Source organism: Gigantopelta aegis, chromosome 13 (assembly GCF_016097555.1).
Source record: "Gigantopelta aegis isolate Gae_Host chromosome 13, Gae_host_genome, whole genome shotgun sequence".
NCBI classification, from domain to species: Eukaryota; Metazoa; Mollusca; class Gastropoda; order Neomphalida; family Peltospiridae; genus Gigantopelta; species Gigantopelta aegis.
Genome location: NC_054711.1, coordinates 11,684,913 through 11,702,519, shown reverse-complemented (window position 1 = coordinate 11,702,519; position 17,607 = coordinate 11,684,913). Strand labels below are relative to the sequence as shown.

Sequence of the window (17,607 nt, the reverse complement as noted above, 5' to 3'; positions counted from 1 at the left end):
CTATAGTGACTGGTAGGAGACTAACACCTCCCTGCTTACTTTATTCTTCTCGAAGAGCGATCTGCAACCATTACAGTACAGGTAAAAAGTCTTGACAACTATAGTGACTGGTAGGAGACTAACACCTCCCTGCTTACTTTATTCTTCTCGAAGAGCGACCTGCAACCATTACAGTACAGGTAAAAAGTCTTGACAACTATAGTGACTGGTAGGAGACTAACACCTCCCTGCTTACTTTATTCTTCTCGAAGAGCGACCTGCAACCATTACAGTACAGGTAAAAAGTCTTGACAACTATAATGACTGGTAGGAGACTAACACCTCCCTGCTTACTTTATCCTTCTCGAAGAGCGACCTGCAACCATTACAGTACAGGTAAAAAGTCTCGACAACTATAGTGACTGGTAGGGGACTAACAACTCCCTGCTTACTTTATCCTTCTCGAAGAGCTACCTGCAACCATTACAGTACAGGTAAAAAGTCTTGACAACTATAGTGACCGGTAGGAGACTAACAACTCCCTGCTTACTTTATCCTTCTCGAAGAGCGACCTGTACCCATTACAGTACAGGTAAAGTCTTGACAACTACAGTGACCAGTAGGAGACTAACAACTCCTGCTTACTTTATCCTTCTCGAAGAGCGACCTGCACACATCACAGTACAGGTAAAAAGTCTTGACAACTATAGTGACTAGTAGGAGACTAACCACTCCTTGCTTACTTTATCCTTCTCGAAATCTGACAACTATAGTGACCAGTAGGGGACTAACAACTCCCTGCTTACTTTATTCTTCTCGAAGAGCGACCTGTACCCATTACAGTACAGGTAAAAAGTCTTGACAACTATAATGACTGGTAGGAGACTAACAACTCCCTGCTTACTTTATCCTTCTCGAAGAGCGACCTGCAACCATTACAGTACAGGTAAAAAGTCTTGACAACTATAGTGACCGGTAGGAGACTAACAACTCCTGCTTACTTTGTCCTTCTCGAAGAGCTACCTGCAACCATTACAGTACAGGTAAAAAGTCTTGACAACTATAGTGACCAGTAGGAGACTAACAACTCCCTGCTTACTTTATCCTTCTCGAAGAGCGACCTGCACACATCACAGTACAGGTAAAAAGTCTTGACAACTATAGTGACTAGTAGGAGATTAACCACTCCTTGCTTACTTTATCCTTCTCGAAGTCTTGACAACTATAGTGACCAGTAGGGGACTAACAACTCCCTGCTTACTTTATTCTTCTCGAAGAGCGACCTGTACCCATTACAGTACAGGTAAAAAGTCTTGACAACTATAATGACTGGTAGGAGACTAACAACTCCCTGCTTACTTTATCCTTCTCGAAGAGCGACCTGCAACCATTACAGTACAGGTAAAAAGTCTCTACAACTATAGTGACTAGTAGGGGACTAACAACTCCCTGCTTACTTTATCCTTCTCGAAGAGCGACCTGCAACCATTACAGTACAGGTAAAAAGTTTTGACAACTATAGGGACCAGTAGGAGACTAACAACTCCCTGCTTACTTTATCCTTCTCGTAGAGCGACCTGCAACCATTACAGTACAGGTAAAAAGTCTTGACAACTATAGTGACCGGTAGGAGACTAACAACTCCCTGCTTACTTTATTCTTCTCAAAGAGCGACCTGCAACCATTACAGTACAGGTAAAAAGTCTTGACAACTATAGTGACCGGTAGGAGACTAACAACTCCTGCTTACTTTATCCTTCTTGAAGAGCGACCTGCAACCATTACAGTACAGGTAAAAAGTCTTGACAACTATAGTGACTGGTAGGAGACTAACACCTCCCTGCTTACTTTATCCTACTCGAAGTCTTGACAACTATAGTGACTGGTAGGGGACTAACAACTCCCTGCTTACTTTATCCTTCTCGAAGAGTGACCTGCAACCATTACAGTACAGGTAAAAAGTCTTGACAACTATAATGACTGGTAGGAGACTAACAACTCCCTGCTTACTTTATCCTTCTCGAAGAGCGACCTGCACACGTTGCAGTACAGGGAGTAGGTGAAGTGGTTGTGCAGGTTCTGAAGCCGCTTTGAGAGGTCGTCCGATTTCTCGGCGTTCTCGATGGAGAGGTTGAAGAGGTTGATGAACCAGGTGAGGGAGTACTGGTACATGGGCTCGATGTTGGCCAAGTCTGCGATCGAGAAGAACAGAATCGTGCTGTGGGTCGCGATTGGCGTGTAGCCCATCCTGGCCACGTCGATCTTCTTCTCCGTTTCTTCGGCAATCGCCTAGAAAAAAAGAAGACAAGGTTAAGTTTATACTGTTATTAAACTGACAGACCATAGTTTTTAAACACTACGACATATTTTTCACTATTAAAGGTGTTTTTGATAATTTAAATTAGAGGTACATATACTTCATTTTATTACTTAGAATATTTATTTTCGTACACAAGAAGTGGTTCTGGTCATTCAGGATTTTGCAATAACCCAAAATGTATTTTTCATAATTCTAAAAACACACATTCGTCTGAGAAGTAATAATTATTGAGACAAGGTCTAGTTATTGTTAGACAGTATTTCCCTGTTGAAACATCACAGACTTCAGCTTCTCTCTGTTATAACCTTATCTAACGAGTGTTGCAGCTTTGTTGATTAACTAAATTTAAGAGTCCATTTTTACGGGCTGAAACTAGGGTCTGTCTATAAGTTGCTGGCAGATTCATGCCAATTTTAGAGTCTTAAATCACCAACATACCTGTTTTTCAGAGATCTCATTGGCCAGTTTCTTGGAGGACGACAGAACTTTAATGGCCGTCTCATCCTCAAGAATGTTTCCCTCAGAGCTGGACAACACTTCGAGAATTTTGTCTTCAATCTCCTGCAGTTGTCTGGAAATTTTTAAAAACAAAAAAAACAATATTTTTTTTACTTAATTTAGTTCTAATAATAAGAGAACAAATCTAATATTTTATAGTGTAAAACAGCTAAAAGTTAGCCTTTGTTGTGTTTAACAAAACTACTAGAGCACATTGATTTATTCATCATCAGCACTTGGCTGTCTAGAGCATTTGGTAATTGTGACATTTAGTCTTAGCAACAATGGATCTTTTATACACACTTTCACACAGTCAGGACAGCATATATCATGGCCATTAATATACAAGTCATGGGGCATTGGTCGAGTTGAACAAATAATAATCAGAGAATGGGTCCACCGAGGGGATTTGATCCTTTGACCCATAAAACAGAGTTAATTCCTGTATTTAGAACTAAATGCTCTATTATCAATTAGTGTGTTGCATGTTTGCATGCCTGCATGCTTCAACTTGAACTGCCATTCTCATTCGCTGTCGTTCTTTTACCGTAACCTCCCCCAACCCCTGCCCAAGCCATATAACCGTACTTAAAATGAGTTGAGTGCTTCGCTAAATAAAACATTCCTTCCTTCTTTACCTTTTGTTATCTGCACTCTGTAGGATGAGTGAATTCTTCTCTTCCTCCAATTCTGGTCGCTCTTTAGCCACAACGATTCCCAGAAGCTGATCGGCCAGACCTTCAGGAGTTATCATGAAGTTCAGCAACGTCACCTGGAAAGAAACAAGTGTTCAAAAGTTACCACAAAAGTATTTAGTTAAAAGTTTATTTTTTGATGATGCCATCAGCGACTGGATGTCAATCATTTGATAATTTTTGTCTAAAGAGGAAACCTGCAGCCTTTTTTTATTAGCAGAAATTTCCAGACAGGACAGCATATAGCGTGGCCTTTGATATACCATTTACAATGCAAGCATCTCATGGGAGCTTTTTACTGACTGAGCTAGATCCTACTGTAAATATTTAGAGATGCTAATGGTTTGTGTTTACTGCTAATTTTACCTCGATATTGAGATCAGTCAATGAGTCAGTGGGGAGTGTAGGATACAGTGACTTGATTTTTCAGGGAGGTTATGGGGGTTTCCTGGCTCATTCTCAGCTGTATTGCTCCTTCAGTGAGGTAATGGCGATTTATTTGTTAATTTTATGTTGATGTGTTATTCCATGGATAATTTTACAACAGCTATTTCAGGGAGGTAATGGGGATTCCAGTGATTAATTCTCACTTTGACTGCTGTTTCATGGAGGTAATAAATGGAGGGGAGAGGTTCCCATGACTAATCCTCACCTTGACTGCTGTTTCAGGGAGGTAATTAATGGGGGGGGGGGGGGGTCCCCATGACTAATTCTCACCTTGACTGCTGTTTCAGGGAGGTAATTAATGGGGGGTGTTCCCATGACTAATCCTCACCGTGACTGCTGTTTCAGGGAGGTAATTAATGGGAGGTGTTCCCATGACTAATCCTTACCTTGACTGCTGTTTCAGGGAGGTAATGTGGGTTCCTCAGCTTGGTGGTGATGTAGAACTTGAAGTCCTGGGAGTACTCTATTGTGCTGTCTCCCAGCTTGATGCAGATGCTACCACCCTGTTTGAACGTCTGTTTCAGCAGCAACGACTCCAAGATGGGGTCCACCTCCTCCTGGATGTTCTCCAGTAACACCTACAACAACAAGCATTCGGAGTATTGCTAAAGTAATACATATCCCCTATAGACCCAACAAATATTTGTAACTTCAAGGACTGAAAAATGGGTAAATCACCATGAATGTGAAACTTGCTCTGTATATAACAGAACATGATAAATATATATGCAAAATTTCAGCTTAATATATTGAGGCAAGGCCCAAAAAAAGTCTGAATTTTTTTTTCATATCTCCTAAGTTTAAGGGCTTTATAACCGTTACAAATGGGTTAAATTGCCATGCAAGTCAAATCTGATCTGCAACAGTACATGATTTAGCTATACACAAAATTTGAACTCAATATCAGACAGAAGGACGAAAGGAAATGTTTTATTTAACACACTCAACACATTTTTATGTACTGTTATATGATGTCAGACATGTGGTTATAAGGACCACAAAGATATTGGGAGAGGAAACCCGCTGTTGCCACTTCATGGGCTAATCTTTTCGATTAGCAGCAAGGGATCTTTTATATGCACCATCCCACAGACAGGATAGCAAATACCACGGGCTTTGATATACCAGTTGTGGTGCACTGGATGGAATGAGAAATAGCCCAATGGGACCACTGATGGGGATCGATCCTAGAGCTACTGCGCATCAAGCGAGCGCTTTACCACTGGGCTACATCCCGTCCACAGAAGGAGGGAAATGAAACCTATAGTTCACTCCGGTTGGAGCAGGAAGGGACTAATAAACAGTAATATGAAAATGTATGAAATGCAGTGTCCGATTTCAAAACATTTCAAACCATAACCACCTTATGATCATTTCATTTTTTTATTTTCTTAAACTTTGAACTGATATACATGTCATTAATGTCACCTAGAACCTGTTCCACTGGTAATCGTTTTATTTCTTATTATGTACCCTTAAGTTATTTTCTAGCAGAAAGCCTGACTTACCGGTGTGCCAAACTGAATACAGTTCTCGAGAGTTCGCACGAAGTCGGCGTCGCTCAGTTTGATCATGTGAAGATTGTTAGCCTTTTCCATGTTCTTCACCCACTTGTTGGCCTGACCCTGAGGGTCGATCATCAGTGGCCAACGGTTACTGTTGCTGTAATGCAAAGCAAGAAAAATTGTTAAACTGAAGAATGCAAAGGCCACAATTTCATTCTCAATGGAAAAAAGTTATTTCATTCTCCATAAAAAAAAAAAAAAGCTATTATTTAATTTTCAGTAGAAAATAGTTATAATTCCATTCTCAATAGAAAACAAAAAGTCCTAATTCCATTCTCAATAGAATTTTTTTATAATTCCATTCTCAACAGAAAACAAGTTATAATTCCATTCTCAATTAAAAACAAGTTATAATCCTATTCAACATAACAAAATAATTTACAATTCCAATGTCAAAGAAAAAGAAGATATAATTCTACTTTCAATAGAAAGCCTAAGTTACAATTCTAGTTTCAACACAAAAGTTTAGTTAACTGATAGCAATTCCTTTCTCAATAGAAAACGTTAGTCACCCAATTCTTGACCCAATTCCAATTGTTAATTTTTACAAATCCATTTTCAAAAGAAAGGAACTTACCTACCATTCCATGTTCAAATTAGTTTAATACAATTCCAATCTCAGTAGAAAAGTTTAGTTACCTGATGACAGTTCTATTTTCAACAGAAATGTTTAGTTATCCGATTGCAATTCCATTCTCAATAGAAATGTTTACATGTATTTACCTCATGATGATTCTATTTAGGTACCTGATGACAATTCTATTTTCAACTGAAACATTTAGTTACCTGATCAGTGGGGAAGCCAGCAATGTTTACATGTATTTACCTGATGACGTTTCCATTCTCAATAGAAAAGTTGTCAGTGGGGAGGCTGACAATGTTTGCATGTATTTACCTGATGACAACTCCATTCTCAATAGAAAAGTTGTCAGTGGGGAGGCTAGCAACATTTGCATGTATTTACCTGATGACGACTCCATTCTGCATAGAAAAGTTGTCAGTGGGGAGGCTAGCAACATTTGCATGTATTTACCCGATGACGACTCCATTCTGCATAGAAAAGTTGTCAGTGGGGAGGCTAGCAACATTTGCATGTATTTATTTGATGACGACTCCATTCTCAATAGAAAAATTATCAGTGGGGAGGCTGGCAATGTTTGCAAGTATTTACCTGATCACGATTCCATTCTCAATGGAAAAGTTACCAGTGGGGAGCCGGGCAATGTTCCACGCATTCTCAAAAGAAATGTTTACAAGTATTTACCTGATGACAATTCCATTCTCAATAGAAAAGTTATCAGTGGGGAGGCCGGCAATGTTCCACGCACGGATCTTCACCTGCTCGCCGAGGGTCTGGATGAGTGAGAACTCGTCCGAGCATGGGATGCCCTCCTTCTTGATGTCGCCCAGCCACTGCTGGGTCTGCTCGTGGCGGAAGGCGGAGGTGAAAGCTCCGAGGTAGGCAACGATGCCGGAGGAGATAAGGACATCTCCAGTCAGGTTGATGTACTTCTTGGTGAGGTCTCGAGCGGCCTGACTCCACCTAAAATAAGAAACAATGAATTCACAGAATTACAAGTCTCGCCTACCATAATATGCAGGGTTTCTGCCAGAAAGAAATATTTAAGTATGGCGCTATGGAATTGAGTTTTTCGGCGGTGGTATCCACAGTCGACAAGGGAAAAATGGAATTAAATATCCCAGAGAAGCGTTTTCGAGCCATCTGCGATATGAATTCTTTGGTCCCCCCATCACCAATGTTTCTATACCATTGATATAAAACAATAAATATTTGGGAAAATAGTGTCTACGCAATATAAATAAAATTAATGTTCGAATAAAATATATCCTGTTACTGATGGGATGTGGATTTTCTCATTGAATCGACATTAATCACATAGTAATGATAAGAGTCATAAATTTCGTCAACAGCTTGGTCAACTAACAAAAAAACAAAAAAATTGGTGGTATGGTGCCATACTTAAAATATATTTTTGGGGAATGGCATTTTACCTGTTTTTACCCTCTGGCAGAAACCCTGCATAAAATAATACGGTGACATAATTTGAGATGTAGCATTCATAATTCATCTCCCCTATATACCCATGATAAATCTGAATGTCCCAAAACCAAATCAAATACCTATTTTTATTTATCTTGCTTTGTGACAGGTCGAGGGTCAGGGTTAAAATATATAGAGACAAAATTCCTATTACTAAGTTTCAGAACTGACCAATTAAAACTCAAAGAGAAGATGATCTTTTAAATTTTCAATGTTAAATTACCATTTAAATGTTTTATTTTAATATATAAAAAATTTAATTGGCTAATTCTAATTCAAAATGTTCATATAAAGCAAAATTTGCACAGCCAATACTAATTCAAAACATTAAATTTGACTAGGTAATTAAACATTTTATAAAATCTGCATAAGAAACAAAATTTGATTGGTTGATTCTAATTAAAAATTGGTGTATACAGTGAAACCTCTCAAGACCGGACCCTCTGTAAACCAGAATTCCTTCAAAACCAGATGTTACAGTCCCTTTTTACTAAGTACATAACTTAACTGGATCCCTCTTAAAATTGGACATTTGTCTTGGTCCTAAGGGTGACCGGTTTTGAGGGGTTTCACTGTGTGTGTGTGTGTGTGTGTGTGTATATATACATATATATATATATATATATATATATATAACGTGAAGTTTGACTGGCTGATTTAAAAAAAAAAAATTGTTAACATCTTTTTCACCTGTCGCGCTCTCCCCCCAGGCCGCTGATGAGCTGCTCTGCTCGTTCGAGTTTCTTCGTACAGAGGTCAACCTGGTTCTCGAGGTCGGCCTTCTTCTGCTTGTTATTCTCCAGGGTATCCTCCAGCTTGTGCAGCTTCTCCTGGACCTCCCTCAGCGATGCTCGCTTCTTTTCCAGCGACGCCATGGCAACGGCCAGTTCGCCCTCAGCCTTTTTCAGAGACTCCTTCTTTGGAGCTACCACTCGAGCAACCCTGATTTAAAAAAACCAAACACATGGCCCAATAATGTAACCGGTGGTAAGCATGTGGCAAAATGACATAAAAAAAAATATACAGGGTTCATAGCCTTAAAGACCAAACAAATTCAAAGACTTTTACCTGCCATTTTCGAAGACTTTCAAAGACTTTTACACAGCGGTCAAAGACAATCGAATGCGATAAACATACCAAATCAGTTTGTTTACATTGCTGTCCATGGCAATTTTTTTTTTACATACATCATGACAGATTAAACCTTTTAAGTGGAAAATATCAAATGCATGCAGCTGTAAAAGATATCATCATTGCTTTGGCTATGATTGGTGAGAATTTAACGACTTTTAAAGACTTTTATTACAATTCAAAGACTTTCAAAGACCTAAAAATCATTTTTTCAAATTCAAACACTTTCAAGGAACTTAACCTTCTGAGTACTGCAGGCGAGATATCTCGCCCGACGTCGTGCCAGTCGACATACTGTACACTGTATATAGTGCATTCCCCAATTCATATTTCCCGCCGTTTTGCACACGGCACTCACCGGAAATGGATGTATAATACAGCAAACAGATTTCTTAAAAAGATGGTGTCTTTTGTTTATGTTTTTGTAATGGAAAATACCTTGGAATTTTGAGTATTTTTGCCTGACAACAATGGCAGTATGTCGCTGTAATTTTTATGGATCGATATCTGATTGTGACAGCTAATTTGATAATACATTTGATTGTTTTACCAACAACAAAAATCACCACATATTGGGATATGAATCATAGTTAGGTTTTTTTTATTTTATTCTGGTCAGAAAACCACTGTTATAGGGAATAATGGACATAAATGCTGGACAGCTGGCCACAAATGTCCGTAAGTAAATGCAACTTTTTCGATTTTTTGCCTAATTTTAATATTAACTGTTCTAAAATATGATAAAAATTAGAAAAACCTACGAAAATAATACTTACTGATTCAAATATGAACTTTATTTTATGTATTTATAAAACATCTAAGTGAATATATGTGAGTAAAAATTATAAAACTTGTACCCACTCAACGTGGTTTTTGTCAAAAATTAATCCAGTAGTCTAAAGGTTAAAGACTGCTACGAACCCCGATATAATTAAATCAGAGTGCTCCTCCTTGCATGGGTACTCGGGTCCTGCATGTGTATGGACTCAAGTCTTGCTAGACTCGGCCCATGCCCGAGTACTCGAGTACATGTGGAGACCCTACTGTCATGCATAATAAACATCACTAGTAACAGATCCTCTCCACACTGTCATGTACACGTTATTTACAATGTGAACTCACTTGTCATATACGTCCATGGCGCGTACCCACTTACACAGACCTTCACACGCCGTGGACGCCACTCGGATCTTGTCCGGGTCGAAGTCCGGGTTCGGAATGTACTTCGCTCGGATTGTTTTGATAGCAGGCGGTGGAATGTTGTCCTGTTGAGTAAAATGTTACTATACAATTCAAAATTTGCATCAATGAAAAAGACGTCCGAACCGAACAGCAAAGGAAAAAAGAAGGAAGTTACAGTCACGTGATCGGAACTATAGGGAGCATACAGTAGAAGAGTTTTAAGCCATCCCAGTGGCTGTTGGGATGTTCGGACCAGACTACTAGTCATGGGGGGTGAGTGCACTTGTTTGAGAACAGGTGATGTTAAAAAGAAATACATTCTATTTATGTATAAAACAAACCATTCAAATTGCAGAATATAGAATCTGCGAATTGGAAGTCTAGGTCAGTACCATCTGGGGGTACGAATAATAATGTAGTAGTGTTGGTACAAAGTGCTCCTACTGGCTGAGCAGTAGCTAGCGGGGATTTCCCTATTACCTCAGTTGGTAGAGCATTAAATTCTCATACTGAGAGTCCTTGGTTTAAATCCCCTCGGTGGAGGTCGATTTTTCTGTTACAATAACATAAAGAATACTACAATTTGATTTACAAGGAATCGTTTCAAAATGTATCTAACGAGTGAATGCAAGTCGGGAATGTTTTGAAACAACATTCTTTGCATTCTCAGATTTATTCAAGTGTTGTTAAAGTTGATAAGCACGTCAGTAAAGATCATTATTCGTACATGTGTGTCATACTGATTCTACAAAGCGAGTGTTAGGATTCTTGTGTTGCTCGAGCAAGTGTCATATTGGTTATATTTCCCTGTGTATCTTCAACTATGTGTCATACTGATTCTACAAAGCGAGTGTTAGGATTCTTGTGTTGCTCGAGCAAGTGTCATACTGGTTATATTTCCCTGTGTATCTTCAACTATGTGTCATACTGATTCTAAAAAGCGAGTGTTAGGATTCTTGTGTTGCTCGAGCAAGTGTCATACCTGTGTATCTTCAACTATGTGTCATACTGATTCTACAAAGCGAGTGTTAGGATTCTTGTGTTGCTCGAGCAAGTGTCATACTGGTTATATTTCCCTGTGTATCTTCAACTATGTGTCATACTGATTCTACAAAGCGAGTGTTAGGATTCTTGTGTTGCTCGAGCAAGTGTCATACTGGTTATATTTCCCTGTGTATCTTCAACTATGTGTCATACTGATTCTACAAAGCGAGTGTTAGGATTCTTGTGTTGCTCGAGCAAGTGTCATACTGGTTATATTTCCCTGTGTATCTTCAACTATGTGTCATACTGATTCTACAAAGCGAGTGTTAGGATTCATGTGTTGCTCGAGCAAGTGTCATACCTGTGTATCTTCAACTATGTGTCATACTGATTCGAAAAAAGCGAGTGTTAGGATTCTTGTGTTGCTCGAGCAAGTGTCATACCTGTGTATCTTCAACTATGTGTCATACTGATTCTACAAAGTGAGTGTTAGGATTCTTGTGTTGCTCGAGCAAGTGTCATACTGGTTATATTTCCCTGTGTATCTTCAACTATGTGTCATACTGATTCTACAAAGCGAGTGTTAGGATTCTTGTGTTGCTCGAGCAAGTGTCATACTGGTTATATTTCCCTGTGTATCTTCAACTATGTGTCATACTGATTCTACAAAGCGAGTGTTAGGATTCTTGTGTTGCTCAAGCAAGTGTCATACTGGTTATATTTCCCTGTGTATCTTCAACTATGTGTCATACTGATTCTACAAAGCGAGTGTTAGGATTCTTGTGTTGCTCGAGCAAGTGTCATACCTGTGTATCTTCAACTATGTGTCATACTGATTCTACAAAGCGAGTGTTAGGATTCTTGTGTTGCTCGAGCAAGTGTCATACTGGTTATATTTCCCTGTGTATCTTCAACTATGTGTCATACTGATTCTACAAAGCGAGTGTTAGGATTCTTGTGTTGCTCGGGCAAGTGTCATACCTGTGTATCTTCAACTATGTGTCATACTGATTCTACAAAGTGAGTGTTAGGATTCTTGTGTTGCTCGAGCAAGTGTCATACTGGTTATATTTCCCTGTGTATCTTCAACTATGTGTCATACTGATTCTACAAAGCGAGTGTTAGGATTCTTGTGTTGCTCGAGCAAGTGTCATACTGGTTATATTTCCCTGTGTATCTGGAACTATGTGGCTAATAAAGAAATATTAGGTCACCCAACACATCTGGGAAGAATGCCACATACACTAATCAACAAATCTTCAATAGTTTTAAGAATAAATAAAAATAAATTAACACTTTTTTCTTTCTTAATTACAAACTTTGACTGTAATTGTGACAGACATTTTCTAAGAAGACTCCAGAAATAGGGATCCTAAGTATTACAATTTAGGAAGATGAAAACCCCCCACAAACTTCCAAATTTGTTTTAATTTGTTGTAATGGAGTCCATCTATGAACCAAACGCCTCAGACAAGCACTCACCCAACAACTACATCCCACCCCGACATTTTTATAAAGTGAAATCTCAAACTATAAACAATGTCATAATTGGGTCTGCCTATGGTAGGGGTCAATTCTGTGAACCAAGCATTTCAGAAACAAAATTCGCACCTCAGGTAAGCACTTCATTAACAGCTATATCATGCCCCTACATTTTTTTTTTTTTTTTAAATGAAAGTACAAATTATAAACTTTTTTTTTTTTTTTTAAACAATATTTATACAAATAATAAAGTGGATCGGCAAACCTTATCGTAATTGTGTAGTGATTCGAGGAACTTCATATCACCCAGCATCTTCTTAGCAGGACCCCAGAAGTCCTCAATCTTCTTGCCAGTGCCAGCAGGGTCCGGTATCCTCTCCGGTTTCACGCCCTTGAGGACACACACGGCCTCCATGACCAGACGCACGCCATACGGAGGACTCTTCATGGACTTCACAATGGTGATATCCTAGAATTGTTAACGACATGAACATACTAGAAATGATAACAAAATGAAGATCCTATAATTAAGCAAATGAAAATCCTAGAATTGTTAAGAAAATGAAGATCCTATAATTAAGAAAAGGAAGATCCTAAAATGGTTAAAAAAATGAAGAACCTAGAATTGTTAAGAAAAGGAAGATGCTAGAATTGTTAAGAAAATCTTAGAATTATTAACAAAATGAACATCCTAGAATTGTTAAGAAAATGTAGAAAACTTAATCAGATATCTGGAAAAGCTTCTTTTTTTCTGAAATAATATCTTGTCTTCACCTCTTACTCACAATGCAGAATGCAGTTCTCTCTCATCCAACTGCACCCTAAATTGTTAAACAAATTAAGAAAACAAGTTTTATTGAGAAAGATGTTTTCTTTCAGAAATAATTTCTTTATTGTGACTGCTTACAATGCAGAAAACAATCCTCATCTAATATCCTCTGTATGTACCTGATTTGTGAGGGTGTTGAGAGCGGACAGGGCAGAGTTGAGAGCTGGGATGGCCTCGGCGAGATCTGCATCACACTCATCTTTGATGGCCTTGGCTGCCTTAGCTTGTTCGTTAGCCACCGCCTCATCAGCTTTGACAACCTGAAATATAGTTCACAGTTCATCATTACTCACAGTTCATCATTACCCACAGTTTATCATTACCCACAGTACCCACAATTCATCATTACCCACAGTTCATCATTACCTACAGTACCCACAATTCATCATTACTCACAATTCTTCATTACTCACAATTCTTCATTACCCACAGTTCATCATTACCCAGTTCATCATTACCCAGTTCATCATTACTCACAGTTCATCATTACTCTCAGTACCCACAATTCATCATTACTCACAGTTCATCATTACCTACAATTCATCATTACTCACATTTCATCAGTACCCACAATTCATCATTGCTCACAGTTCAATTCATCACTCACATTTCATCAGTACCCACAATTCATCATTACTCACAGTTCATCATTACCCACAATTCATCATTACTCAAACTTCATCATTAACACAGTTCATCATTACCCATCTGTTATAAATGTCATGTGATGGAATCAGATTGATTTCACAGCGTGAGAAAGGCTTGATTTCAGTGGTTTATCTTAAGGGTGTATTCTACCAAATCAAATCCCATAGATGACAATAGCAACATATGTGGCTAAAACACCTACCTGCAGCGTATCAATAGACATAAACGCCACAGATATAAATACTACCACCCCTCACCCTCAAAGTGAATCAGAAAAAACTGGGCGTCAAGCTGCTCATTTCTGAGAATATGGGTTGCATCTATGAATAAGGTTTCAAATGCATATGACTGGGTTATCAAAAAGCAAAAATCAGATTCACTTAGGTCTCTGTGTTTGTCTCTCCATTTCTCTCCCTCCATCCCTGTATCTGTCTCCCTCAATCGCTCTCTCTATTTCTCCCTCCCTCTTCATTTCTCTCTCCTTCTCTATTACTCTCTGTATCTCTCACTCACTCACTCACTCACACTCCTCTCCCTCAAATTCAGATTAGAAACATTCCACAAAATGTGCCAATTACAAATTACAGTACTATACGAAATACAAACTTAGGAAAAAACAAAAAACAATCTAAACATTTTACTCGCCTTTTCGACTTTGGCCACTTCGATGGAGTCTTTCTCGATGATGATCATTATCTCGGACACCTCTTTCTTGGCCTGGACTAGCTGTGGCTGGAGGTCGGTCAGTTCTTTCTGCATGATGGCCACCTGAGACGAGGCCGAGTCGAGTTTCTCGAGTCCCTTCTCGTACCGACTCTTCTGTTTCAACACCTCGCTGGAAAAATATAATACACACAATGCAGACCTAGCCCTTTAACAAAAAAAAGATTGTTTTGTTTAAGGTCACCACTAGAGCACATTGATTTATTAATCATCAGCTATTGGATGTCAGACATTTGGTAATTGTGACACGTAGTCATCAGAGAAAACCTGCTACATTTTTCCAATTAGTAGCAAGGGATGTGTTATATGCACCATCCCACAGACAGGATAGCACATACCATGCTATTTGATATACCAGTCATGGTGCACTGGCTGGGAAGGGAAATGGCCCAATGGGCCCACCGATGGAGATTGATCCGAGGCCAGTTGTGCATCAAGCGAGCGCTTTAACCAGTGGGCCACATCCTGTCCACCTAGCTTTTGAAGAGGACCGGGATTTATCCAAGCGTCATCCAACATCCCAAAAGAAAGTGCATGACAGTCAAAATGCCCATTTTTTTTACTAAAACTTCCCTTCCCAGAGGGGTGTGTGTGTGTGTGTGTGTGTGTGTGTGTGTGTGTGTGTGTGTGTATGTGTGTATTAATTATGTATGTCTGTTCTAACAAATTAATTTAACAGTGGTGCAATGGACTCAAAAAAATATCCATAGCATAAAATCATTGCACTAATTTTCCCAATCTCATCAGAAAATGGGATTGACATGTGGCAAAAAATCCATATGTCATAATGTCGTTAAACATTCATTCATTCATTTCCAGTGGTGTCGTTAAAACAAAAACCCAAAACTTTAAACTTTTGTTTTGTTCTTGACTGGCCTCACTTACCCTCGTTTTTTGAAGAGCAGGGTCTTGAATGTGTTGATCAGCTCCAGGTAGGAGGTGGGCGTCACGTAGTTGTGTCGCTCGAGCTCCAGGAGGAACCGCTCGGACAGGTCGCGCGTTCCCGTGTGGAACTTCTTGCACATGTCAATGCAGCCCGCCCTCTCGTCCTCCGCCATCTCCGTCTCCTCCAGAAACCGAGTGGCCACGGCTTGTAGAGCATCCTCGGGCCAAGACTGAAACGAGAATTTGGTTTACCAGATAGTGAGTTTATCTTTGAATGATAAAGAAAGGCAAGGGAAAAGAAATGTTACGAAACCGAGTGTCCACAGCTTGTATAGAGCATCCTCAGGCCAAGACTGAAATGAGGATTTTTTTTTTTTTTTACCAGTTAGTGAGTTTATCTTTGAAGGGAAGAAATAGGAAAGAAAGGAAATGGAAAAAGAAATGTTGAGAAACCGAGTGGCCACAGCTTAAAAACGAAGATTTGTTTTACCAGTGAGTGAGTTTATTTTTCAAGGTAAGAAATAGAAAAGAAAGGAAATGGAAAAAGAAATGTCAAGAAATCGAGTGGCCAAGACAGAAACGAGGATTTGGTTTACCAGTTAAGCGGTGTTCTCATTATGCGATCAAATGCACCGACATGCTGAATGCGACTAAGTACACCTAAGTACTGTTGTAGTCGTACTGATTAGAACACATCCTATTTCTCACGACAAATCGCCTGCGACAAGTCAGCGAGACAAATCGCACAATGAGAACGCTGCTTTAGTGAGTTTATCTTTCAAGGTAAGAAATAGTAAAGAAAGGAAAGAAAAAAGAAATGGAAAGGGAAGAGAAAGTGATAAAAGGGAAAATAATGAATAGGAGAGGAAGGGGAGGGAAATGGGAAAGAGTAACGGTAGGGAAGGCAAAAAAGGAAATGGAAGGGAAGGGAAAGAGACGGTATAGAGAGAAGTGGATGGACTGGGAAATGAAAGAAAGGGATAGAGAAGGGAAGGAGGAAGGGACAGGAGAGGAATAGAAGGGACGGGGATAGGAAGAGAAGATAAGGGGAAGGAAAAGGGAAGAGAAGTGGAGAGAAAGACAAGGAAAGAAAGGTGAAGGGAAGGGAAAGAGATGGGAATGGAATAGAAGGGAACGAGAGATGAAATTAAATAAAGAAAAAGGAGAAGAATGGAACTGAAAGGAAGGGGATATGGAATTTGAGGAATCATGCAAGGGACAAGAAGCCAAAAGCAGGGACAGAACAAAAAGTGAGGTTTTGAGGAATGCTGATGAAATGAATGAAGGTACATACCTGGAACCAGTCGATGGTGCAGCAGTTTACAAGAGAAGGAAACTTTCGGAGTCGGTTGCGGAAAGCATCGCCGATAGGACTCATGGCCAGGACGACGTGCAGCTGATCTCTCACACGAGAGATGAACAAGTTGAACAGAGCAACGGGGGAACCGTCCGTCTGTTTTGTCTTGTCTCTTTGCCTGAATAAAGAAAGAAATGTTTTATTTAATGACGCACTCAACATATTTTAATTACTGTTATATGGCGTCGGACATATGGTTAAGGACCATACAGATATTGAGACAGGAAACCTGCTGTCACCACTTCATGGGCTACTCTTTTCGATTAGCAGCAAAGGATCTTTTATATGCACCATCCCACAGACAGGACAGCACATACCACAACCTTTGATGCACCAGTCGTGGTGCACTGGCTGTAGCGAGAAATAGCCCAATGTGGTCACTGACGGGGATTGATCCCAAACCGACCATGCATCAAGCGAGTGCTTTACCACTGGGCTATGTTTCGCCCACTAAATGAATAGGAATGCTTACATGGAAAGCATTCCCAAGTGAAAAAAGAGAATTGTAATTACCTATCAATCTGTCTCATCTTCTCGCAGATTTCCTGCTTCTCATCGAGGGGATACAGGTTCGGAACCTCACCGGCATTCAACAGATTGTTGATGTCCTCCAGAAACGATTCTTGTTTAATCTGAAAGGATCAAACAAAAAAATATCAATCGTTTTGAAAAGTTAACTACACCCATTTAACTGAACACACCAATTTGGGTACAGGCAGAGGGTAAAACAAACGGTATCTCACTGGATCAAAGTTCAAGGTATGCCTAACATTGAATGTCGCACTAAGTAGGACCACAGCTGCCATTGGTATATATATAT

The 17,607-nt window shown here is 39.5% G+C and overlaps 1 protein-coding gene across 4 annotated transcripts in view; it reads right to left on the bottom strand.

Annotated features, from left to right (window-relative positions):
• LOC121387568 (dynein heavy chain 7, axonemal-like) overlaps positions 1-17,607 on the bottom strand; it is a 121,646-nt gene that overhangs the window by 31,800 nt on the left and 72,239 nt on the right. For all 4 annotated transcript variants that reach the window (XM_041518723.1, XM_041518724.1, XM_041518725.1 and 1 more), the window contains 14 exons: positions 17,301-17,419; positions 16,725-16,905; positions 15,431-15,660; positions 14,468-14,657; positions 13,294-13,434; positions 12,611-12,814; positions 9,820-9,962; positions 8,257-8,508; positions 6,769-7,047; positions 5,448-5,601; positions 4,326-4,517; positions 3,436-3,569; positions 2,738-2,870; positions 1,990-2,268 (listed from right to left, as the gene is read on the bottom strand). In XM_041518723.1, the coding sequence (XP_041374657.1) occupies positions 1,990-2,268; positions 2,738-2,870; positions 3,436-3,569; positions 4,326-4,517; positions 5,448-5,601; positions 6,769-7,047; positions 8,257-8,508; positions 9,820-9,962; positions 12,611-12,814; positions 13,294-13,434; positions 14,468-14,657; positions 15,431-15,660; positions 16,725-16,905; positions 17,301-17,419 (2,631 nt within the window). The remainder of the gene's footprint in view (positions 1-1,989; positions 2,269-2,737; positions 2,871-3,435; positions 3,570-4,325; positions 4,518-5,447; positions 5,602-6,768; positions 7,048-8,256; positions 8,509-9,819; positions 9,963-12,610; positions 12,815-13,293; positions 13,435-14,467; positions 14,658-15,430; positions 15,661-16,724; positions 16,906-17,300; positions 17,420-17,607) is intronic.